The sequence below is a fragment of the Oncorhynchus tshawytscha genome, linkage group LG15, assembly GCF_018296145.1.
Source record: "Oncorhynchus tshawytscha isolate Ot180627B linkage group LG15, Otsh_v2.0, whole genome shotgun sequence".
Lineage (NCBI taxonomy): Eukaryota > Metazoa > Chordata > Actinopteri > Salmoniformes > Salmonidae > Oncorhynchus > Oncorhynchus tshawytscha.
In genome coordinates this window covers 29,464,743-29,491,303 of record NC_056443.1, presented here as the reverse complement: position 1 = coordinate 29,491,303, position 26,561 = coordinate 29,464,743, and the positions used below count along the sequence as shown (strand labels likewise).

The following is a 26,561-nucleotide window of genomic DNA, read 5'->3' as shown; positions in this document are numbered from 1 at the left end:
TACATAAGTAGCAGGCAGGAAATTACCTTTTTTGCCTTGGGGAAAGGTAGCATATGTTTCTCAGCAAGTCAACAGCTTGCTCATTCTTCAAATGTACAGCCACATCGTATCTCCCTAGAATATAGAGCAGTGAGGTGTTTCTGAAAAAAACAAAAAAACATTGTCATTCACACAGACTAATCTACACATGCTACTGTACCTGCCTGAAGCGCGCCTTTTTTTTTTTACAGTAGTTTACCTACTGTACAGTACAAGTACCACGCTCAGGAATCAGCAGATAGCTGGAGCCAGCACGTTGTGCGAATCTGAAGACGGCCTTACGCAATAGTCGCGGAATCCTGACCAACTGCAGAGACGCATTAATGTGGGCGATGGTGGATCCGTGTGACTACTGAGTTTTCACCAAAGGAGAGCAGCGCTAGAGAGAGATGGGCGTGACAACCGGGTGTCTGGACCACGATTAGTCTCCAGGGGGAAAGAGCATCTCGCAGTCTCCCATGTACCCGATGACAACGGAGAGGCAATGCCGACTGTCCTGTCCAATGGTTGTTCCATCCAATTTACCTTAGCAGGTGGTCTTTTAACAACGGCACGACGCCCGATATTGAGGCCACACGGGGATTGACACAATCTAAAAGGGAATAAAAAAATTTACGGACCTACTTCGGAAAACATCAGCGGGTATTTATTGATTCATTTGGCTACCTGTTAAATTACTGGCCATCATTGTGTTTTTGAGTGCTGAAGTGTGGTGACAATTGGCCGGTCGTGTGCTTTTTTTCTTCTTTTGTTACATTCATGACACGATGCTAGGAGATAGGATAGCCTATTTTGTTGTCCGTGCGTGTGTGCTTGCGTGCGTGGTGATGTCTTACATTGTAGTATGTATTGTCTGTGCAGTGGATTCCCTTGTGTACTTCTCTGCCTCATAGACTGCTGTGCTATGGAGCCGAGAAACGTTGAACAAAGAACAACATATTACAATGGATAGGCTATTAAAATATACACTAACCTCATTAAGTTTAAAGATACTGTAATAAACAGACCGTCACGTTCCACCGTAATAACATTTAATTACATTTTTGATGTTACAATAACATAACATGTTTTCATATAGCTTAATATATCTTTTTCAGTGATGGTTCTTTCAGCAAGCCTATACGCACATTAAACAAAGGTTGTTATAGCTACAATATTTATAACCAACGGAAATGTCATCATTCCATACGGTTACGGCTGTGATTATTTAAAGTCAAATGACATGTCCTTTTTAACACAACTGCATCTTAAAGCGATCATAGACGACCGTTGTGAGTGTGACAGAGGGAGACGCAATCCTCTGCAATCTGCCGGTTGAAGGCACAGAACCAGCCATGATCATTTTTTCATCTCTCAAATCAGTGTGTAGCTAGTTGGTTTTACATACATATCAAAATATCTCTAGCTTAGCCTTATTGCAGAACCAACGGGCTTTGTGCATATTTGATTTATTCTGATTATTGGTGCGTGGCAAATTCTGTTCTTCGGGGAGGCCTGCTTGATGAGACAGGCATGATGATAATGGGGACCAAGATGGCTCACAACTCCCGCATACTTTGGAGGACAAGTACACAATGTGGAACCTGGAAGTGTGTCAATATTATGTAAGAACAATTATTGAGCATGTTTGGTTCCTTTAGGACCTCTTGTCCAACACACAAACATATTGTGAAGTTCTTATGATAAGCTGTATAGGTAGGTTGATCTGTACATTTAATAGATCTAGAAATAAACTCAAGCCTCAGTCTAAGAAATCAGTGTTAATTTGCCATATACTGTATTGTGTCCACAGCATAACATACACACACTCATTCACTCACACACACACTCATGATTCAACAGCATGTTTTGAGACACTCATTTTCAATTTGTGTGCACCATAACCAGTCTCCTATTCCCTATGATGTACAGTCGTCTTGTTAAAGAGGCCTCGGTGTTCTCTTGTTGTGCCCTTAATAGAGCCTACGGGGAGGCTGTCTGTTTTGTTTCTCCTTCTTCAATGTTTACTCCTCCTCTTCCTCCTATAGAGTAAATATACAACTTCATTAAAACTGTTTGTAACTTCATTAATACTGTTTATAACCACATTGATATGGTTTACAACTTCATTAATAAGGTTCACACCTTTATTAATAATGTTTACAACTACTGTTTACAACTGAATTAATACTGTTTACAACTTAATGCTGTGTACAACTACATTAATGCTGTTTACAAGTACATTAATGCTGTTTACAACTTAATGCTGTGTACAACTACATTAATGCTGTTTACAACTTAATGCTGTGTACAACTACATTAATACTGTTTACAACTTAATTAGTACTGTTTACAACTTAATTAATACGTTTTAGAACTTCACTAATACTGTTTACAACTACATTTATACTGTTTACAACTTCATTAATGCGTTTTAGAACTTCACTAATACTGTTTACAACTACATTTATACTGTTTACAACTTAATTAATGCTGTTTACAACTACATTTATACTGTTTACAACTTAATTAATACGTTTTAGAACTTCACTAATACTGTTTACAACTACATTTATACTGTTTACAACTTCATTAATGCTGTTTACAACTACATTTATACTGTTTACAACTTAATTAATACGTTTTAGAACTTCACTAATACTGTTTACAACTACATTTATACTGTTTACAACTTCATTAATGCTGTTTACAACTACATTTATACTGTTTACAACTTAATTAATGCTGTTTACAACTACATTTATACTGTTTACAACTTAATTAATACTGTTTAGAACTTCATTAATACTGTTTACAACTTAATTAATACTGGTTAGAACTACATTAATACTGTTTACAACTTAATTAATACTGGTTAGAACTACATTAATACTGTTTACAACTTAATTAATACTGGTTAGAACTACATTAATACTGTTTATAACTTAATTAATACTGGTTAGAACTACATTAATACTGTTTACAACTTAATTAATGCTGTTTACAACTACATTTATACTGTTTACAACTTAATTAATACGTTTTAGAACTTCTCTAATACTGTTTACAACTTAATTAACACTGTTTATAACTACATTAATACTGTTTACAACTTAATTAGTACGGTTTACAACTTCCTTAATACTGTTTACAACTACATTAATACTGTTTACAACTTAATTAGTACTGTTTACAACTTAATTAATATGTTTTAGAACTTCACTAATACTGTTTAGAACAACATTAGTGCTATTTACAACTTAATTAATGCTGTTTACAACTACATTAATGCTGTTTACAACTACATTAATACTGCTTACAACTTAATTAGTACGGTTTACAACTATATTAATGCTGTTTACAACTTCATAGAGCAAATAAAGACAACCATCATTTACATTTTTTATTTAACCTTTATTTAACTCGACAAGTCAGTTAAGAACAAATTCTTAGTTACAATGACGGCCTACCCCGGCCAAACTCTAACCCGGACAATGGCTGGGGAGAGTGTGTGTGGTAGAGGTAGAGAGGTAATGAGGTAACAGAGTGACCCACCTGTGTCTTCCTGTAGAGGTGGAGAGGTAATGAGGTAACAGAGCGACCCACCTGTGTCTTCCTGTAGAGGTGGAGAGGTGATGAGGTAACAGAGCAGCCCACCTTTGCTTTCCTGAAGAGGTGGAGAGGTGATGAGGTAACAGAGCGACCCACCTGTGTCTTCCTGTAGTGGTGGAGAGGTGATGAGGTAACAGAGCAGCCCACCTGTGTCTTCCTGTAGAGGTGGAGAGGTGATGAGGTAACAGAGCAGCCCACCTGTGCCTTCCTGTAGAGGTGGAGAGGTGATGAGGTATCAGAGCAGCCCACCTTTGCTTTCCTGTAGAGGTGGAGAGGTGATGAGGTATCAGAGCGACCCACCTGTGTTTTCCTGTAGAGGTGGAGAGGTGATGAGGTAACAGAGCAGCCCACCTTTGCTTTCCTGTAGAGGTGGAGAGGTGATGAGGTATCAGAGCGACCCACCTGTGTCTTCCTGTAGAGCCAGAGGGTCAAGCAGGTAGGTGGAGGTGGCAATAACATAGAGAGGAGATTTTTATTGCCTACCGACAAAATATTATGTAGTCTTTAGGGGAGCGTAGGCAAAGTGTAGTCCGAACCCAGCTGAACCATTTGAGATATGAACCCAGTTGAACCATTTGAGATATGAACCCAGTTGAACCATTTGAGATATGAACCCAGCTGAACCATTTGAGATATGAACCCAGCTGAACCATTTGAGATATGAACCCAGTTGAACCATTTGAGATATGAACCCAGCTGAACCATTTGAGATATGAACCCAGCTGAACCATTTGAGATATGAACCCAGTTGAACCATTTGAGATATGAACCCAGTTGAACCATTTGAGATATGAACCCAGCTGAACCATTTGAGATATGAACCCAGTTGAACCATTTGAGATATGAACCCAGTTGAACCATTTGAGATATGAACCCAGTTGAACCATTTGAGATATGAACCCAGTTGAACCATTTGAGATATGAACCCAGTTGAACCATTTGAGATATGAACCCAGTTGAACCATTTGAGATTTGAACCCAGTTGAACCATTTGAGATATGAACCCAGTTGAACCATTTGAGATATGAACCCAGCTGAACCATTTGAGATATGAACCCAGCTGAACCATTTGAGATATGAACCCAGTTGAACCATTTGAGATATGAACCCAGTTGAACCATTTGAGATATGAACCCAGCTGAACCATTTGAGATATGAACCCAGCTGAACCATTTGAGATATGAACCCAGCTGAACCATTTGAGATATGAACCCAGTTGAACCATTTGAGATATGAACCCAGTTGAACCATTTGAGATATGAACCCAGTTGAACCATTTGAGATATGAACCCAGTTGAACCATTTGAGATATGAACCCAGTTGAACCATTTGAGATATGAACCCAGTTGAACCATTTGAGATATGAACCCAGTTGAACCTGACAAAGAGTAGTCTCAAAGGAAGAGAATGTGCTGCAATTCTGAATCCCTATCTGTATCTGTAAAAGGTACTTTGAACCAAAGATGTATCACCTAAAAAGACCTGACAAAGAGACCGTAATGCAACTTTGAAGGGAAATAAATAGTGTTATCAATGAAAGAGGGACCCTTTCCAAAAGGATAGAGATAGAACGTTGACTAAGGTATAGTATGGCATGGATGTTGGCCCTGGTAATGGATGTTACTGTTGTTGTTGTTTTCCAAGGCATCCTCAATTGCTACAGTCTGTGTGTCAGCTTAATGTGAAATGAGGATTTGTCTCCTTCTATTATCTAGTGTAGAACATTGAGTGGTTTTCCTAACCTGATTAGGTGGAACCCTCATAAAATTTGATGAAAGGAGAGAAGAAACAGACACACACACACTTTCTCTCTCTCTCTCTCTCTCTCTCTCTCTCTGAGGTGCTATGCTGTCCACTCCACTGACTGTATACCCAGATAGGGCCAGTGAGGGCCATTCAGGACTGAAGGACATTCTACTCCATCATACATACTGCATCACACAACACCGGTCAGTCACAGACAGTCTCAGGTAGGGCCATTAGTACATAACACCGGTCTGTCGCAGACAGTCAAATCAAATCAAATCAAATTTTATTTGTCACATACACATGGTTAGCAGATGTTAATGCGAGTGTAGCGAAATGCATGTGCTTCTAGTTCCGACAGTGCAGTAATAACCAACAAGTAATCTAACTAACAATTCCAAAACTACTGTCTTATACACAGTGTAAGGGGATAAAGAATATGTACATAAGGATATATGAATGAGTGATGGTACAGAGCAGCATAGGCAAGATACAGTAGATGGTATCGAGTACAGTATATACATATGAGATGAGTATGTAAACAAAGTGGCATAGTTAAAGTGGCTAGTGATACATGTATTACATAAGGATGCAGTCGATGATAAGGAGTACAGTATATACGTATGCATATGAGATGAATAATGTAGGTTAAGTAACATTATATAAGGTAGCATTGTTTAAAGTGGCGAGTGATATATTTACATCATTTCCCATCAATTCCCATTATTAAAGTGGCTGGAGTTGAGTCAGTGTCAGTGTCAGTGTGTTGGCAGCAGCCACTCAATGTTATGATTTGATGATTTGATTTGATTTGATTTGATTTGATTTGAATGTTAGTGGTGGCTGTTTAACAGTCTGATGGCCTTGAGATAGAAGCTGTTTTTCAGTCTTTCGGTCCCAGCTTTGATGCACCTGTACTGACCTCGCCTTCTGGATGATAGCAGGGTGAACAGGCAGTGGCTCGGGTGGTTGATGTTCTTGATGATCTTTATGGCCTTCCTGTAGCATCGGGTGGTGTAGGTGTCCTGGAGGGCAGGTAGTTTGCCCCCGGTGATGCGTTGTGCAGACTTCACTACCCTCTGGAGAGCCTTACGGTTGAGGGCGGAGCAGTTGCCGTACCAGGCGGTGATACAGCCCGCCAGGATGCTCTCGATTGTGCATCTGTAGAAGTTTGTGAGTGCTTTTGGTGACAAGCCAAATTTCTTCAGCCTCCTGAGGTTGAAGAGGCGCTGCTGCGCCTTCTTCACGATGCTGTCTGTGTGAGTGGACCAATTCAGTTTGTCTGTGATGTGTATGCCGAGGAACTTAAAACTTGCTACCCTCTCCACTACTGTTCCAGTCTCTGGTAGGGCCATTAGTACACAACACTGGTCAGTCACAGACAGTCTCAGGTAGGGCCATTAGTACACAACACCGGTCAGTCACAGACAGTCTCAGGTAGGGCCGTTAGTACACAACACCGGTCAGTCACAGACAGTCTCAGGTAGGGCCATTAGTACACAACACCGGTCCATCACAGACAGTCTCAGGTAGGGCCATTAGTACACAACACTGGTCAGTCACAGACAGTCTCAGGTAGGGCCATTAGTACACAACACCAGTCCATCACAGACAGTCTCAGGTAGGGCCATTAGTACACAACACCAGTCCATCACAGACAGTCTCAGGTAGGGCCATTAGTACACAACACCGGTCGATCACAGACAGTCTCAGGTAGGGACATTAGTACACAACACTGGTCAGTCACAGACAGTCTCAGGTAGGGACATTAGTACACAACACTGGTCAGTCACAGACAGTCTCAGGTAGGGCCATTAGTAAACAACACCGGTGCTATCAGGATTTGTTGGTGTCTGCCTCTATAACAGGTGACGCCTTAGCTACCATAGACCATGACCAACCAGTGACTGGCAATCAATGCCATAACACAAAGTGAGCCAATAGCGTAGTATGTTCTCATGTGCCTGTGCACACAGTTAGATAGCCTCTATCAGCTGGCACTGGGCAAAGTCAGGAATCGAGGTAGAGATATGAACGTCAACATACAGTAGATTTACTGTTTATCTCATGCCAACATCTTGCTTTTCTTAGCAAGGTACTACGTCTAAGTCCCTGGCTTGTTTCCGTCTTTGCCTCTGGAGTCAGAGAGACCACGACAGTATGGTCATCAGCAGCTCAGATTTATTCACTATGATATTCAGCGTCAGGGAGCAGTCTCTAGTCAATAACATGGAATGCACTACAGTAATAACCCTAATACTACAAGCAATGATAGTGGCGCTACTGTGCAAACATCAGTACCACTGCTACGAGTGATAAACCACAAACAATAACTCAACTGATATCCCAACCTCTATAATTGTATACTACTGATATGACAGTGGCAAAAAAAAAATCAGATATGGAAGAATATAAAAAATGTGTTTTTTAAATGGCTAAAGAGGAAAAAAATATGATCAATGTTGCGAGGAATTCATAATTTATTCCTGAGATCATTTCCTGGTGTATATATTTAGCTCTCTGTTCATTTATAAATGGATGGAGATGGAAGAGCTGCACCCATCTTTCTCTCTCTCTCTCTCTCTCTCTTGATCTCTCTCTCTCTCTCTCTCTCTCTGATCTCTTTCTCTCTCTCTCTCTCTCTCTCTCTCTCTCTCTCTTTCTCTCTCTCGCTTTCTCTCGCTCTCTCTCTCTCTCTCTCTCTCTCTCTCTCTCTCTCTCTATAATTCCATTTCCCTTTGTCTTCCTTTGTCACACTGCTTTTCTTTGTTTCTCTCCCCTCTTTCTCTCTATAAACCCCCACCCTCTTTCTCTCTCTCTCTCTCTCTTTCTCTCTCTTTCTCTCTCTCTCTCTCTCTCTCTCTCTCTCTCTCTCTCTCTCTCTCTCTCTCTCTCTCTCTCTCTCTCTCTTTCTTTCTCTCTCTTTCTCTCTCTCTCTCTCTCTCTCTCTCTCTCTCTCTCTCTCTCTCTCTCTCTCTCTAACCCCCACCCTCTTTCTCTCCATCTCTATCTCTCTATCTCTCTCTATCTCTCTCTCTCTATCTCTCTATCTCTCTCTCTATATATATATATATATCTCTCTCCACCCCCAGGTTGTGGCGTTGGCTTGATTAGAAAGTGCATGGCAGAGAACAAGCAATCCATCACCCTGCCAAACCCCTGCACCCGCATGCATGCATACACATACACTCTCTCCCTCCCTCCCTCCCTCACACACACACACACACACACACACACACACACACACACACACACACACACACACACACACACACACACACACACACACACACACACACACACACACACACACACACACACACACACACACACACACACACCACTAGCCCCCCTCCCTCCATCCATCCATCCATCCACCATGCCACCATGCCACCATGCTTTTTCCTTTTCTGTCTTGTCACACTGCCTTTCTTTGTTTCTCTCCCCTCTTTCTCTTTCTCTCTATAACCCCTCACCCTCTCTCTCTCTCTCTCTCTCTCTCTCTCTCTCTCTCTCTATCTCTATCTCTCTCTCTCTCTCTCTCTCTCTCTCTCTCTCTCTCTCTTTCTACTCCCCTTCTCTCCATTCGCTCTGTCCATCCCATGCCTCTACCATTCCATCTCCCAGCCATAGCAATGGAGAGCCGTAATGAAATGGTGACCGGCTGACTAAATCTACTCTATGTCATCCTGATTACAAGGGGATATTTTCCCCGCTGGCTTCCAATTAGACGTGTTTATATTGAATAAAGTCTGATGTTCACATCATGACGCAATTGACAACTCGTCGGTACAGCTGTAGTTCCCATGCTCTTTGTCTGGTCGGGCCATTCATTTAGAGGGATGAAAGCACAAACTCAAGGTTATCTAAGATATCAGTCACATAGAAATAGAATAGAAATGGACAGTTCTAGTAAATCGAATTCTATGATCAGACGTACAGTATGTGTGCTGCTGGGAGAAGATAACATATTGGAGAGTTGGAATTCCAGTATGTTTATAACCCCAACTCTATCAGGGGCGGCAGGGTAGCCTAGTGGTTAGAGCGTTGGACTAGTAACCGGAAGGTTGCAAGTTCAAACCACCGAGCTGACAAGGTACTAATCTGTCGTTCTGTCCCTGAACAGGCAGTTAACCCACTGTTCCTAGGCTGTCATTGAAAATAAGAATTTGTTTTTAACTGACTTGCCTGTTTAAATAAAGGTAAAATAAAATAAAAATATATGTTAATTTGCATGGTCCATAAATAGGGAACAAGGCATTAGGCTGGCAGTGTGATGTCACTGGCTTCATTGGGTTTGTGGTATAGGTGGTCTCGCCCACTGCTGATGAATAATATAGTTTTTATATTAAACATTGGCATGGAATTTGTGTTTGTCTCATTGCCAAGACAGATAGCAATGGAGAGGTTTGTTTTTACTTGTGTAGCGACATTTGCAAATGTCAAAGTATCTACATATAAATGAATATTGTGAGTCATTTACTAAACACACCCACTGTTTAGGATATAATTTTTTCCCCTCTGTTCATAATTCATCAAATATGATGCTTGTTACTGTAAAGCGCCACAAAAAAAATGTGACCCTGTGGTATTATACAATTGCATTAGGCTATCATAAAAATATATTTTTAGTCCAATTCATTTAATGCCAAGTGCTTGTTTTAATTTGACAGGGCCCCCAATCGAACCGTTGAAGTGCCACAGGCAGCCAGACACCCATAAACCTTTAGTAAGAAATGAAAACCAATAATGTTGAACCGGGTCCACCCTTGGATGGGACCCGATGCCCAGGGAAAGGTTGAAACTCTCACAGGGCTCGTTAAAAATCTCGGACATGACAGAACATTGATTGATGGTTATCTGGTTGCTAACTTTAAAAGCTCTAGGAAGCACAAGTTAATTTAGAACCATGGTAGGATATGTCAGACAGATACACAATGCGGTACAAACTGAGGCTGTTGATTTAGGCGCTTGTTTAGCTGCCTGTGTGGAAATGCTAGGCCAAAATCCAGTCCCATTAGTTTTGCCTGTCGTGGACTCACACAATTACACTGTAATGTAAATGCATCAAGTCAGCAAAGAAGAGACAGTACTTCTGTTCAGTCACATAATGCAGAATTACAATTCAGGTGACCTAGTATAGCAACAACATCAGGATGACTGTCTGAGTCTGACCACAAATGCAGCATCTACGATGAGGGCCGCATTACATAGATTAAGCCTATTGGTTAGCTTTTAGGTGCAGGGGGCTTGAGCCAGTAATGAACCAACACAAATGGATGCCAAGAGGAAGTGACTTGTTTTCCTGACTTGACAAGCTGTCACGCTGAGAGGCTCCTTTGCATTAGGACTAACTGACATCCCCCCTCATGCCAGTCATTTGAAATGAATAGAGACCTTTCATGACATTGTCCCATTCAAAGGACACCTGACAGGTGGATGAGGGAGGGAGGGAAGACCCTGTTTGATACTGTGATGATACATCAGTGATGGTCTACAGTTGTATCATTCTTACTTCACTGATTGTCTTGCTTCTCTCTCTCCACTTCTCTCTCTCTTCCCCCTTCTCTCTCCCCCTTCTCTCTCTCTCCATTTCTTTCTCTCTCTCCCCCTTCTCTCTCTCTCCCCTTCTCTCTCTCTCCCCTTCTCTCTCTCCACTTCTCTCTCTCTTCCCCCTTCTCTCTCCCCCTTCTCTCTCTTCCCCCTTCTCTCTCCCCCTTCTCTCTATCCCCCTTCTCTCTCTCGCTCCCCCTTCTCTCTCTCCACTTCTCTCTATCCCCCTTCTCCCTCTCCCCTTCTCTCCTGCCCTTCTCTCTGCCCCTTCCCCCCTTCTCTCTCCCCCTTCTCTCTCTCCCCTTCTCTCTCTCTTCTCTCTCTCCCCCTTCTCTCTCTGCCCCTTCCCTCTCTCTCCCCCCTTCTCTCTCTCCCCTTTCTCTCTTTCCCCCTTCTCTCTCGCCCCCTTCTCTCTCCCCCTTCTCTCTCCCCCTTCTATTTCGCTCCCCTTCTCTCTCTCCTCCTTCTCTCTCCCCTTCTCTCTCTCCCCTTCTCTCTTTCCCCCTTCGCTCTCGCCTCACTTCTCTCTCTCCCCCTTCTCTCTCTCCCCACTTCTCTCTTGCCTCACTCCTCTCTCGCCCCCTTCTCTCTCTCCCAGGTGTGAGCCCACGTTGTGGCCGGTGGGCATGGTTTTGGAGGGTAGCTCAGAGGCCCTGTGTCCCCCACCCTCTCTGGAGCTGCGCCCGTCCTGCAACAAGAGCCCCCCGGGTTCATGTTCCACGCCCCACGACGGACTCTTCACCGGGGACAAGGAGCCCATCAAGTATGGGGAGCTCATGGTTCTAGGGTGGGTCATCTACCTGTCCCTCTGATGTATGTGGTGGAGATGTGTGGTGGTGAAGGTTGTGATTGTGAGTGCATGTGTGTACATGTGTGGCTGTGACGTTGTGTGTGTGTGTGTGTTTGCTCATGTGTCTTCATTAGTGGTTGATATGTACAACAGTTGGTCCATTTGCCATCCCATTCATCCCATTCCAGACTGTTTGACAAACAGCATGCCCTAAGAAAGCATATTTTATATGGGGTTTCAAGTCTGAGTGGTTGTGTGTACAATAGACTTGTGTGTACCTTAAAACATGATTTGAAAACACTATTCATCCTACCTACTTTACAAAGATGTCAATAAAAAACAGAGCCATGGGGCAGAATAGGAAAATGAAACCCTCAATGAGAGAGACAGTGATCCACCACTATCGTGTTCATGAGAATGTCCTCTTTCCACAGTGGGGCCACATTAGTTTGTGCACTGGTGCGTCAATAGATTCGAGGCAGTTTTAACAGTGTATTGCCAACTGCAGACATTTTGTGATCCCTATCCAATCATGACATAGACAGCTAATAGAATTTACTCAGACTAACCTAAATTAGGAATATTCCCCTTAGAACCCAAGGATTATGGATTGAGATTCAGTACATTTGGTCCAGGTTTAAAGGAATAATTTGCGCCAAAACTAAACCCACTGGCCAAAAACTGGTTGAATCAACATTGTTTTCACGTCAATTCAACAACCCAAAAATCTATGTGATGATGTTCACCCAACTTTTAAACTAAATCCAATGACGTGGTCGTTGTTTTGGTTGATTTCACATAATATTCACATGAGTTGACAACTCAACGAGATGTAAATAAACACTAAAAGTTGAAATGACGTCTGTGCCCAGTGAGAAGACTGTCACATGTTTTAGTTGTGTAGATCCCACTATATATAATAGGATAAAACTGCAAGCAGCAATCCCAACTGAATGGAATATAGGCACCATCTAATCAAAGTGTATATTTTGTCCATGTTGATTATTGGATACGTGTTTTCTATGATGACCCATATTGTACTCAGGCACAATGGTTCCTTGGCCAATGGGGACAAGGGACGGAGGAGAAGTCGCCTGGCCCTCTACAAGAGACCCAAAGCCAACGGGGTCAAACCTGATGTCATCCACAATGTCTCTACCCCTCTGGTGTCAAAGGTGAGAGGTCACATTATAATTATACAGTCTTCCACGGTATTAAACACTGTCTATAAAATGTTTACTACAGGAATGAGTAGTACATATAAAGGACTATGTTTGTTAACTCTTACCATGTGTGGTACTAAAACATTTCCAAACAGGAATGCCCTTTCCTAAGTAGCTGGCTATATGACCTGGTTCCTGTGTATGTGTGTGTTCTGCATCGACAGGCTCTCAGCAACAAAAGCCAGCACAGCATCTCCTACACCTTGTCCAGGAGTCACTCGGTCATTGTAGAATACACCCATGACAGCAACACAGATATGTTTCAGGTGAGTCATCTTTAACATGACATGCCAACTCAGCCAGAGCCCCAACGCTTCCGCAAAACAAGGACCTAGAAACGCACAACAGAGTATGACCCTATGTGATACCATTTGGGATCAACACAGTCACAGCCTTATTGCAGACTCCCCTGTTCTTGCCTACAAGCTAGCCTGGTCCTGGTTCAGTTTGTACTTTATAGCAAAACAACGGCCGTAGGAGTTGGCTGTATGGCACAAACTGACCTGGGACCAGTCTACCTACACACTCACTGTGAGCAGATGTCACAGTTCATGGAAAATGCAATTTGTTGGCAGATGCCATAGGGATTGTTAGAAATGCAGAGTCAGGAGAAGACTGTGGTGGTGTCTGCTCCTCTCCTGTCCTCCCCTCCTTTCTCTCCCCTCTCCTCTCCTGTCCTCCCCTCCTTTCTCTCTCCTCTCCTCTCCTCCCATCCGATATCTATCTCTCTTATCCCTGTGATGAATGTGGAGTCCCAACTCCTGCAGACTGAATGGATTGGAGGGGCTGCAGGCTGCATGGCTGGAATGCTCCAAGGCTGCAGTGAGCCCATCTGTTCCTCTGTCAGCTCTCTCTCCAACCAGGGGCTGTGATGAGGCTGACATTTTATCTCCTGGCAGCCTGGCAGGGAGCTGATAGGAAATTGAACTTTTTGAAGAGAAATTGGGCTTGGGACAGTCTTGTTTAATGAAATGTTGTGGGCATTTGTCCACTGTGCCCCAGACAATATCATGACTTCAGTGGGATTGAAATGGAATTGGGTCTTTCTACCTCCCTCCTCCCTAATGACATATTTCCACTCATATACATTTTATTCTATTCATGACCCTACACCTCCCTACTCCACCCTACTCCACCCTACTCCTCCCTACACCACCCTACTCCTACCTACACCTCCCTACTCCACCCTACTCCACCCTACTCCTCCCTACACCACCCTACTCCTACCTACACCTCCCTACACTACCCTACTCCTCCCTACTCCTCCCTACACCACCCTACTCCTCCCTAAGCCTCCCTACACCTCCCTACTCCACCCTACCCCCCCTACACCACCCTACTCCCTACTCCTCCCTACACCACCCTACTCCTCCCTACGCCTCCCTACACCACCCTACTCCTCCCTACACCTCCCTACTCCACCCTACTCCTCCCTACTCCTCCCTACTCCACCCTACTCCTCCCTACTCCACCCTACTCCACCCTACTCCTCCCTACACCACCCTACTCCTCCCTACTCCTCCCTACCCACCCTACTCCTCCCTACACCACCCTACTCCTCCCTACTCCTCCCTATACCGCCCTACTCCTCCCTACGCCTCCCTACTCCACCCTACTCCTCCCTAGTCCTCCCTACTCCACCCTACTCCTCCCTACTCCACCCTAATCCTCCCTACTCCACCCTACTCCAACCTACTCCACACTGCTACAAACTACTCCATCTTACTCCACCCTGCTACACCCTACTCTACACTACTCCACACTACTCCACTCTACTCCACACTACTCCACCCTACTCCAACCTATTCCACCCTACTCCACCCGGCTACATCCTGCTACACACTACTGTCACACTACTCCACACTACTACACACTACTCCACTCTACTCAACACTGCCCACTCTACTCCACACTGCTCCACTCTACTCCACACTGCTCCACACTGCTCCACTCCACCCTACTCCTCCCTACTCCTCCCTACACCACCCTACTCCACACTGCTACACCCTACTCCACCCTACTCCACACTGCTACACCCTACTCCACCCTACTCCACACTATTCCACACTGCTACACCCTACTCCACTACTCCACTCCACTCTACTCTACTCCACCCACTCTACTCTACACTACTCCACCCTACTATACCCTACTCCGCACTGCTACACCCTGCTACACCCTACTATACCCTACTCCACACTGCTACACCCTACTCCACACTACTCCCCACTGCTACACCCTACTCCACCTTACTCCACACTGCTATACCCTACTCCACCCTACTCCACACTGATACACCATACTCCACCCTACTCCACACGGCTACACCCTACTCCACACTACTCCACCCTACTCCACAATGCTACACCCTACTCCATCTTACTCCACCCTGCTACACCCTACTCCACCCTGCTACACCCTACTCCACCCTGCTACACACTACTCCATCTTACTCCACTCTACTCCACACTGCTCCACCCTACTCCACCCTACTCCACCCTACTCCAACCTACTCCACCCCACTCCACCCTACTCCAACCTACTCCAACCTACTCCACACTGCTACACACTCCTCCATCTTACTCCACCATGCTACACCCTACTCAACACTACTCCACACTGCTACACCCTACTCCACCCTACTCCACCCTACTCCAACATACTCCACACTACTCCACCCTGCTCCACCCTGCTACATCCCGCTACACACTACTCCACCCTACTACACACTACTACACCCTGCTCCACTCTACTCTACACTGCTCCACTCTACTCCACACTGCTCCACTCTACTCCACACTACTCCACACTACTCCACTCTACTCCACCCTACTCCACACTGCTCCACTCTACTCCACACTGCTCCACTCTGCTCCACACTGCTCCACTCTACCCCACACTACTCCACACTACTCTACTCTACTCCACCCTACTCCTCCCTACACTACCCTACTCCTCCCTACTTCTCCCTAACCACCCTACTCCTCCCTACTCCACCCTACTCCTCCTACACCACCCTACTCCTACCTACACCTCCCTACCCACCCTACTCCACCCTACCCTCCCTACTCCTCCCTACACCACCCTACTCCTCCCTAAGCCTCCCTACACCTCCCTACTCCACCTTACCCCTCCCTACACCACCCTACTCCCTACTCCTCCCTACACCCCCTACTCCTCCCTACGCCTCCCTACACCACCCTACTCCTCCCTACCCTCCCTACTCCACCCTACTCCTCCTCCTCCCTACCACCCTACTCCTCCCTATACCGCCCTACTCCACCCTACTCCTCCCTACACCACCCTACTCCTCCCTACTCCTCCCTACTCCACCCTACTCCTCCCTACACCACCCTACTCCTCCCTACTCCTCCCTATACCGCCCTACTACGCCTCCCTACTCCACCCTACTCCTCCCTAGTCCTCCCTACTCCACCCTACTCCTCCCTACTCCACCCTAATCCTCCCTACTCCACCCTACTCCACCCTACTCCAACCTACTCCACCCTACTCCAACCTACTCCACACTGCTACAAACTACTCCATCTTACTCCACCCTGCTACACCCTACTCTACACTACTCCACACTACTCCACTCTACTCCACACTACTCCACCCTACTCCAACCTATTCCACCCTACTCCACCCTACATCCTGCTACACACTACTGTCACACTACTCCACACTACTACACACTACTCCACTCTACTCAACACTGCTCCACTCTACTCCACACTGCTCCACTCTACTCCACACTGCTCCACACTGCTCCACTCCACCCTACTCCTCCCTACTCCTCCCTACACCACCCTACTCCACACTGCTACACCCTACTCCACCCTACTCCACACTGCTACACCCTACTCCACCCTACTCCACACTATTCCACACTGCTACACCCTACTCCACACTACTCCACTCCACTCTACTCTACACTACTCCACCCTACTCCACACTGCTACACCCTACTATACCCTACTCCACACTGCTACACCCTGCTACACCCTACTATACCCTACTCCACACTGCTACACCCTACTCCACACTACTCCCCACTGCTACACCCTACTCCACCTTACTCCACACTGCTATACCCTACTCCACCCTACTCCACACTGATACACCATACTCCACCCTACTCCACACGGCTACACCCTACTCCACACTACTCCACCCTACTCCACAATGCTACACCCTACTCCATCTTACTCCACCCTGCTACACCCTACTCCACCCTGCTACACCCTACTCCACCCTGCTACACACTACTCCATCTTACTCCACTCTACCACACTGCTCCACCCTACTCCACCCTACTCCACCCTACTCCAACCTACTCCACCCCACTCCACCCTACTCCAACCTACTCCAACCTACTCCACACTGCTACACACTCCTCCATCTTACTCCACCATGCTACACCCTACTCAACACTACTCCACACTGCTACACCCTACTCCACCCTACTCCACCCTACTCCAACATACTCCACACTACTCCACCCTGCTCCACCCTGCTCCACCCTGCTACATCCCGCCACACACTACTCCACCCTACTACACACTACTACACCCTGCTCCACTCTACTCTACACTGCTCCACTCTACTCCACACTGCTCCACTCTACTCCACACTACTCCACACTACTCCACTCTACTCCACCCTACTCCACACTGCTCCACTCTACTCCACACTGCTCCACTCTGCTCCACACTGCTCCACTCTACCCCACACTACTCCACACTACTCTACTCTACTCCACCCTACTCCTCCCTACACTACCCTACTCCTCCCTACTTCTCCCTAACCACCCTACTCCTCCCTACTCCACCCTACTCCTCCCTACACCACCCTACTCCTACCTACACCTCCCTACTCCACCCTACTCCACCCTACTCCTCCCTACTCCTCCCTACACCACCCTACTCCTCCCTAAGCCTCCCTACACCTCCCTACTCCACCCTACCCCTCCCTACACCACCCTACTCCCTACTCCTCCCTACACCACCCTACTCCTCCCTACGCCTCCCTACACCACCCTACTCCTCCCTACACCTCCCTACTCCACCCTACTCCTCCCTACTCCTCCCTACTCCACCCTACTCCTCCCTATACCGCCCTACTCCACCCTACTCCTCCCTACACCACCCTACTCCTCCCTACTCCTCCCTACTCCACCCTACTCCTCCCTACACCACCCTACTCCTCCCTACTCCTCCCTATACCGCCCTACTCCTCCCTACGCCTCCCTACTCCACCCTACTCCTCCCTAGTCCTCCCTACTCCACCCTACTCCTCCCTACTCCACCCTAATCCTCCCTACTCCACCCTACTCCACCCTACTCCAACCTACTCCACACTGCTACAAACTACTCCATCTTACTCCACCCTGCTACACCCTACTCTACACTACTCCACACTACTCCACTCTACTCCACACTACTCCACCCTACTCCAACCTATTCCACCCTACTCCACACTACTCCACCCGGCTACATCCTGCTACACACTACTGTCACACTACTCCACACTACTACACACTACTCCACTCTACTCAACACTGCTCCACTCTACTCCACACTGCTCCACTCTACTCCACACTGCTCCACACTGCTCCACTCCACCCTACTCCTCCCTACTCCTCCCTACACCACCCTACTCCACACTGCTACACCCTACTCCACCCTACTCCACACTGCTACACCCTACTCCACCCTACTCCACACTATTCCACACTGCTACACCCTACTCCACACTACACTCCACTCTACTCTACACTACTCCACCCTACTCCACACTGCTACACCCTACTATACCCTACTCCACACTGCTACACCCTGCTACACCCTACTATACCCTACTCCACACTGCTACACCCTACTCCACACTACTCCCCACTGCTACACCCTACTCCACCTTACTCCACACTGCTATACCCTACTCCACCCTACTCCACACTGATACACCATACTCCACCCTACTCCACACGGCTACACCCTACTCCACACTACTCCACCCTACTCCACAATGCTACACCCTACTCCATCTTACACCCTGCTACACCCTACCCACCCTGCTACACCCTACTCCACCCTGCTACACACTACTCCATCTTACTCCACTCTACTCCACACTGCTCCACCCTACTCCACCCTACTCCACCCTACTCCAACCTACTCCACCCCACTCCACCCTACTCCAACCTACTCCAACCTACTCCACACTGCTACACACTCCTCCATCTTACTCCACCATGCTACACCCTACTCAACACTACTCCACACTGCTACACCCTACTCCACCCTACTCCAACATACTCCACACTACTCCACCCTGCTCCACCCTGCTACATCCCGCTACACACTACTCCACCCTACTACACACTACTACACCCTGCTCCACTCTACTCTACACTGCTCCACTCTACTCCACACTGCTCCACTCTACTCCACACTACTCCACTCTACTCCACCCTACTCCACACTGCTCCACTCTACTCCACACTGCTCCACTCTGCTCCACACTGCTCCACTCTACCCAACACTACTCCACACTACTCTACTCTACTCCACCCTACTCCACCCTACTACACACTACTTCACCCTACTCCACTCTACTCAACACTGCTCCACTCTACTCCTCACTTCTCCACTCTAGTCCACACTACTCCACTCTACTCCACCCTACTACACACTACTCCACACTACTCCACTCTACTCCTCCCTACTCCACTCTACTCCACACTGCTCCACTCTACTCCACACTGCTCCACACTGCTCCACTTTACTCCACCCTACTCCACCCTACTCCACTCCTCTACACTGCTCCACTCTACTCCACACTGCTCCACACTGCTCCACTTTACTCCACCCTACCCTACTCCACTCCTCTACACTGCTCCACTCTACTCCACACTGCTCCACTCTGCTCCACTCTACTCCACACTGCTCTACACTGCTCCACACTACTCCACTCTACTCCACACTACTCCACTCTGCTTCACTCTGCTCCACTCTGCTCCACACTACTCCACTCTACTCCACCCTACTCCACTCTACTCCACACTACTCTACTCCACACTGCTCCACTCTACTCCACTCTACTCCACACTGCTCCACTCTACTCCACACTGCTCTACACCACTCCACTCTACTCCACTCTACCAAACACTACTCCACCCTGCTCCACTCTACTCAACACTGCTCCACTCTACTCCACACTGCTCCACTCTACTCCACACTACTCCACACTACTCAACTCTACTCCACCCTACTCCAGCCTACTCCACACTATTCCACTCTACTCCACCCTACTCCACTCGACACTGCTCCACACTGCTCTACACTACTCCACACTGCTCTACACTACTCCACACTGCTCTACACTACTCCACACTGCTCTACACTGCTCCACTCTGCTCTACACTACTCCACACTGCTCTACACTACTCCACACTGCTCTACACTACTCCACACTGCTCTACACTGCTCCACTCTGCTCTACACTACTCGACACTGCTCTACACTGCTCCACACTGCTCTACACTACTCCACTCTCTTCTGCTGTACTTTATTGTATAATTCTATGAACCATCTCCTATGTTTTATCTCCTATGTTCTATCACTTATGTTCTATCGCCTATGTTCTATCACTTATAATCTATCACTTATGTTCTATCTCCTGTGTTCTATCTCCTATGTTCTATCACTTATGTTCTATCTCCTACGTTCTATCTCCCTCAACAGATCGGGCGTTCTACAGAGAACATGATTGACTTTGTGGTGACGGACACGGCAGGCAGCAGCACCAGTGGTGGTGGGGGGCAGGGCCAGGGGGCGGGGCCAGGGTGCGTGGCCAGGGGGCAGGGCCAGGGTGCGGTGGGCGAGGGGGGCGGAGGAGGAGGGCAGTCGGTCCAGAGCACAATATCCCGCTATGCGTGCCGTATCATGTGCGAACGCAGTGCCCCGTACACGGCCCGCATCTACGCCGCCGGCTTCGACTCCTCCAAAAACATCTTCCTGGGGGTGAGTCATCGCGGTGACGACTACAGTGTGAGTGACAGCATGGGCGACATCACACCCCATTGATGTCATCGTTATGTGTGATATACTGTGGAGACAAATCAGGGCGGAAGTGGTGGTGTGGTGTGGAGGAGTTGTAAGTGGCTGTGTGAATCGTCACCCTGTGATCTGCTTCTTGGGAATGTTTTGTCGAGGTATACATTCATACACAGCATTCTGTACTGGACAAACCCATTAGCACTCTGTTGTCCCCATCTTAAACACAAACACCTCTGGTCTCCACAGGAGGTTGGTGTCACCTTAATTGGGGAGGATGGGCACGTGGTAATGGCTGGAGTGGCATTGTATCAAATGCACCATTCCATTCACTCCGTTCCAGTCATTATTATGAGCTGTTCTCACAGCAGCCTCCACTGACATTGTAACAATGTGCGCTGAGAGTCAGGAAGCAAGTTCAGGGAGTGGGTATTTTAAATGCAACATAATACAAAACAAGAACCACTAACATCACACAGACATGAAACAGAAACAATGAAGCCTGGGGAAGGAATCAAAGGCCGTGACATATATAGGGAAGGTAATCAGGGAAGTGATGGACTCCAGGTGAGTCTGATGACGCACAGGTGCACGTAACGATGGTGATTGGCGTGCACCATAACGAGCAGCCTGGTGACCTAGAGGCGGAAGAGGGAGCACACGTAGCAAACACACATACACACTCCTCTGGTGTTGGGCATCTTTTTCGCCTTAGTGCTTAGGGCTTCTCACGGTTGGCCCAGCTCCCAGCCACAGAAACAGCCTGCGCCTGCACTTTGTTTAAAGATCAACAGTACTATCAACGGTAATTATCAATAAACACACGTCCGGGATGGCCAAGCCGCATTTGCTTTGTCAGGCTCTAAGGGCCACAACTCTTTTAATGGATTGGATTTATGACAGCATTGTTGGATGCTATACACACACACACACACACACAAACTGCAGGGAAATGGGAATTGTGGGAGTCAAGGAGCTGTGATTAAATTGATATGAATGCATGTTATGTGTGTGTGCAAACACTTGTGTCTGTCTATGTGTGTGTGTGTGAGTGTGAGTTTGCTGAAAACCGCTCCAATCAGTAAACACAACAATCGACTGGCACAAAATCACAGTGCAGTGGTCCAGTGTCATGAAGTGGGGGGGGGGGGGGGGTTGCTTGCTTACTCATTGACAAAATAAGCTTTTGATCCATTCCTGGCAGAGACACTCAGTTCTCCCCCTCCCCTCTCCTCTCGCCTATACCATGGAATGAGCTATTGAAGGGGTTCTGCAAGATTAATTTGTAAACGGAGAGACAGAGAGTTGGCAAGGGGAGAGACAGGGAGGCCAGTGGGGGGAGGGAGGAAAAGAGAGAGGGGGTAGAGAGGGAGGGCATTGTCATTGTGGAAGACATTGGAGGCAGGAGTCCAGCAGTACTCATCAGTACTCCCCAGCCCCAGAGTCATAGTCAGACACACTGTACTGCCACTGACCTCCACTAGCACTTGATTATGAGGGGCAGGAAGGGTGGCCATATTGGATTGGATTAAGGAAGGAGGTAATGTTTTTTAAAAAGTTTGTCCTGGGGATGAATACTGCATCCTGTGCCAACAGTGACCAATGACAGGATAGTTAATACACCAAATGCAGTTATTAATTATGATACATGCAGTTGTGATACATTATATGTGTTTTAGTGAATATAACACAAGAAGGCATTGTTTATTCTGAAAATGGTTTAACTGACTACAGCCAGAGAAGCGAGAGGGAAAGCTGAGTCCAAAATCTTTTTATTTTTTTAAATATATTTTTTGCTCACCAAGCGAGGAATTTGAGAGCGTGTCAAATTTGGTTGAGAAAGAATATATGGCATATTTGCTATGTGTGGCTTATTTGATCAAATATAAGTTTCATAGTGGTTAGGTTTGTGCCCATTGTGCCTATTGTTCACACCCGTATCTGCCCTTTCATTGGCTAGAATGGTCCCACCTGATCTTGCCTCCTGCCCTGCCTTCCAGCTAACACAAAATGATGACGTTGATGACAATTATAGTGTGACGTGACACTAAAAAGTCAACCCACAAGGACAATGTTACCAAGTCATGACATAATTGTGACAAAACATCCAGATGACTAACCTAACCCAACTATAGAGACTTTAATAACTCATCTCTGCTTCGTAGCATGTCGTCGGTGCACGGCTATGCTAAACATACAGCTAGAGAACAGGATAATAGCTGAAGAGCTGCTAGCTGCTGTCAATGAAACGCAGGCTGAATAACCTCCTCTATACTATAACTGGCACACACAATGTCCTTGGCAGAAAGCGGGGTCAGGCAGGCGGCTTGGCACACTGATAGTGTGGAGGTGGAGAAAAGAGGGATGGAAAGAGAGAGGGGGATGGAAAGAGAGAGGGATGGAAAGAGAGAGGGGGGATTTGTAAAAAAATATATAAGGACGTACATTTACTGTAAAGCTTATACAATAATACTGGTTGAATGGCTTGCAGTCGTGACTGCTTTGAATTCTATGTCCATTGAGAGAATATCAGAGAACACAGCCGCTGGAGGGATTGAATGCCCTGCAATGTTTGTGTGTGTGCATCTCAGTATAGCAGTCCTACTCTGTGCTAAATATAGAAGTACAAAAAAGCAATGTTAGCTGTTTTTTTCTCCCCCTCTTTCTCTATTTGCCCCAGCCCCTCTCTCTCTCTCTTTTTTTCTCTTCCACTCTCTCGCTCTACCTCCCTCCCCTCTTGATCTCTCTATCTGCCTCTATCATCACTATCCCTTACCTTGGCTCTTTGTCTGTCTCTTTGTGTGCGGGGGTGGGTCTCTCAGGAGCGGGCTGCCAAATGGCGGACGTCGGACGGCTTGATGGACGGCCTGACCACCAATGGCGTGCTGGTGATGCACCCGGCGGGGGAGTTTGTGTCTGAGCCGGCGCCGGGCGTGTGGCGGGAGATCTCGGTGTGTGGGAACGTCTTTGCCCTGCGGGAGACACGCTCGGCCCAGCAGAGGGGAACATTGGTGAGAAGGGGGTCATCAGTGGTAAGGTGGGGGGAATAAAGCCTCAAACCTGTCTGATTATCAGGACTACTGGAATCAATTGATTAGACTCTTGATGTTATGTGAATCATTTGATTCGACTCCTGATGGTATTATTATCATTTGACGAGACTCTTGATGGTATGTGAATAATTTTATTAGATAATTGATGGTATGTGAATCATTTGATTAGACTCTTGATGGTATGTGAATAATGGCTTTAATGTCTTTAATGGGATGATCACAGTGCCATCAAGTGGTTGTTGGGAAAGGAAATAAAATTCCAAACACCGAAAAAGGAAACAACATATGCAAATAGTTATGGGTTTGTCAGTATTTACAGTATTTTCTGGGCTTGTTTACTAATCCTCCCCCTATCCCTCCTCCCTCTCCCTTCCTCCCCCCTCCCCTCCTCCCCAGGTGGAGAACGAGTCCAACACCCTGCAGGATGGCTCTCTGATCGACCTGTGCGGCGCAACCCTTCTGTGGCGCACCCCGTCGGGCCTGCGCCGCACCCCCACCCTCAAGCAGCTGGAGACCCTCCGCCAGGAGCTGAATGCCGCACGGCCCCAGTGCCCCGTGGGTTTCAACACCCTGGCCTTCCCCAGCCTGGCCCGGCGAGAGATTGTGGACAAGAAGCAGCCCTGGGTCTATGTCAACTGTGGTCACGTCCACGGCTACCACAACTGGGGCTACCGGAAAGACAAGGGCCATAACGTGGGCCCCGGAGGGACGGCTCCGGCGAGCACCGGGGAAAGGGAGTGCCCCATGTGCCGGCGCGTGGGCCCCTACGTGCCCCTGTGGCTGGGCTGTGAGGGCGGGCTGTACCTGGACGCGGGCCCCCCGACGCACGCCTTCTGCCCCTGTGGCCACGTGTGTTCGGAAAAGACAGTGGCGGGCTGGAGCCAGATCCCGCTGCCGCACGGCACACACGCCTTCCACGCCGCATGCCCCTTCTGTGGCACCTGGCTGACGGGCGAGCACGGGCACATCAAACTCATCTTTCAGGGGCCCGTCGACTGAGCCTGCCCCTGGGGGGTGAGATAGAGGGCAGGGTGGAGGGAGGGTGGACTATGGAAAAGTCTAAAAGGAAACATGAAGGGACAATCATTGGAAAAACTGTTGAAATGAAGATGGACTGAACTGAAGAGGGAAACGTGATGGAAGCAGATGAAGCAGAAATGGTATTTAAGTTGTATTTGGGGAATATGTAAATAAAATGTGTTGAAATGAAAACGTGACAAGTGTTTGGTGATTTTTGGATTACTTATTGTAGATAAAAGGCGTGAATAGGTTCATCATCAGATTAATTGAACTGGTGAACTGGCTATGGTTTCATTGCCTGACCACTCATCCTGAATCGTGTGGAAAATAAACACTAGAGGGTGTGGCAATTGGCCGGAGCGGTGTGGATGGGTCGTCGGACTACTAGTTTTAGTCAATCCAGATGAATCAGATCTAATGATGAAACCATCCATTGTGTGTGATGGTGTTTACATTGACTCAATGTTAGAGCTAGATCTGCTACATGTTTCTATCCTGGTGATTGACTCATTAAATCGGATTCATCAGCATGGGTCTGAAGCACCATGAGGGCTGACTTCCTACCAGGCCATTAGCCAATCAACAGCATCCTCAACAGCTAATTGATGACATGAGTGGTTATCATCCTCCACTTGAGAAAACCCATTCAGTGAGGTTTGATTTCAACCTACAGAACCTCCCTGTTTCTCTCTGTCTGTTCAGTCTCCCCCTGAGTAGTGTCTGGTACCCTGCTCCCTGTCTGCGGCGTCACCACACTTTAAATAACCCACTCAAGGTCAGCAGCGCCCTGCCACAACGACAGGAGGAGGGAGGGAGAGATGAAGGAAGGACAATGGGTCAGTTTAGTCATGAGAGATTCCACATAGGTCAGGGTCCTGGAGAGCTGATCTTGGATCAGATCCCCCCCCCGCCCATGTAATCGTATTTACTGTGATCTAAAATGCACTCAGCACTCCAGACACTTTGTGAATACAGGCCCTGTTCAATGACCGTATCACACTCTCAGATCAGTGCATATATCATTGGACTGATTTTGGACAATGTCCTATTTCTTAGCCTGACCGCTACTTAAGGATACGTGTCTAGACCATTGTCTGGCTGATGACTGAAAATAATGATGTATTTGGCATGTATCACAAAACCTAATTGAATTCAAAATCAAAATATGAATTTCAGTACACACACGACTGCAATTCTCCATTGTAGTGACTTTCAGACTGCCATGCTAAAAGTAGCTTCATTGTTTAATATGTAATCCAAAAAGTGCTAGAATGGAATTAGCTGGTATGTTTTTTGCTGAGAGGGTCTTCCTACAGCAATGAGTAGTCTGCAGCAGCAGTCCTAAGACTATATTAGAGTACTTTATATTAGAGCTGTCATTTCCCTGCCCACAGCATACTCTTTCTCCCAAGCAATACTCATTGTAAATGATTCTATTTGAAGCAGCTCCATACTGAACACATTACTTCCCTCTCATGCAGAGTAAAAG

At 46.9% G+C, this 26,561-nt stretch overlaps 1 protein-coding gene across 1 annotated transcript; it reads left to right on the top strand.

Moving 5' to 3' along the window:
• Window positions 1-244: 244 nt before the first annotated feature.
• Window positions 245-25,264, top strand: LOC112214805 (E3 ubiquitin-protein ligase pellino homolog 1-like). Its single transcript, XM_024373836.2, has 7 exons — window positions 245-681; window positions 11,528-11,716; window positions 12,765-12,894; window positions 13,107-13,208; window positions 20,688-20,966; window positions 23,822-24,010; window positions 24,449-25,264. The coding sequence occupies exons 2-7, from the start codon at window positions 11,556-11,558 to the stop codon at window positions 25,049-25,051; spliced, it is 1,464 nt and encodes a 487-aa protein (XP_024229604.1). The 5' UTR covers window positions 245-681; window positions 11,528-11,555; the 3' UTR covers window positions 25,052-25,264.
• The last annotated feature ends 1,297 nt before the right edge of the window (window positions 25,265-26,561 follow it).

What these genes read in the sequence shown, in the direction of transcription:
- LOC112214805 (XM_024373836.2), top strand. Translation starts at nt 11,556, where the DNA reads ATGGTTTTGGAGGGTAGCTCAGAGGCCCTGTGTCCCCCACCCTCTCTG. An exon ending in CTACCCCTCTGGTGTCAAAG is followed by an intron (nt 12,895 to 13,106) that starts GTGAGAGGTCAC and finishes CTGCATCGACAG; the next exon opens with GCTCTCAGCAACAAAAGCCA. An exon ending in CCCAGCAGAGGGGAACATTG is followed by an intron (nt 24,011 to 24,448) that starts GTGAGAAGGGGG and finishes CCTCCTCCCCAG; the next exon opens with GTGGAGAACGAGTCCAACAC.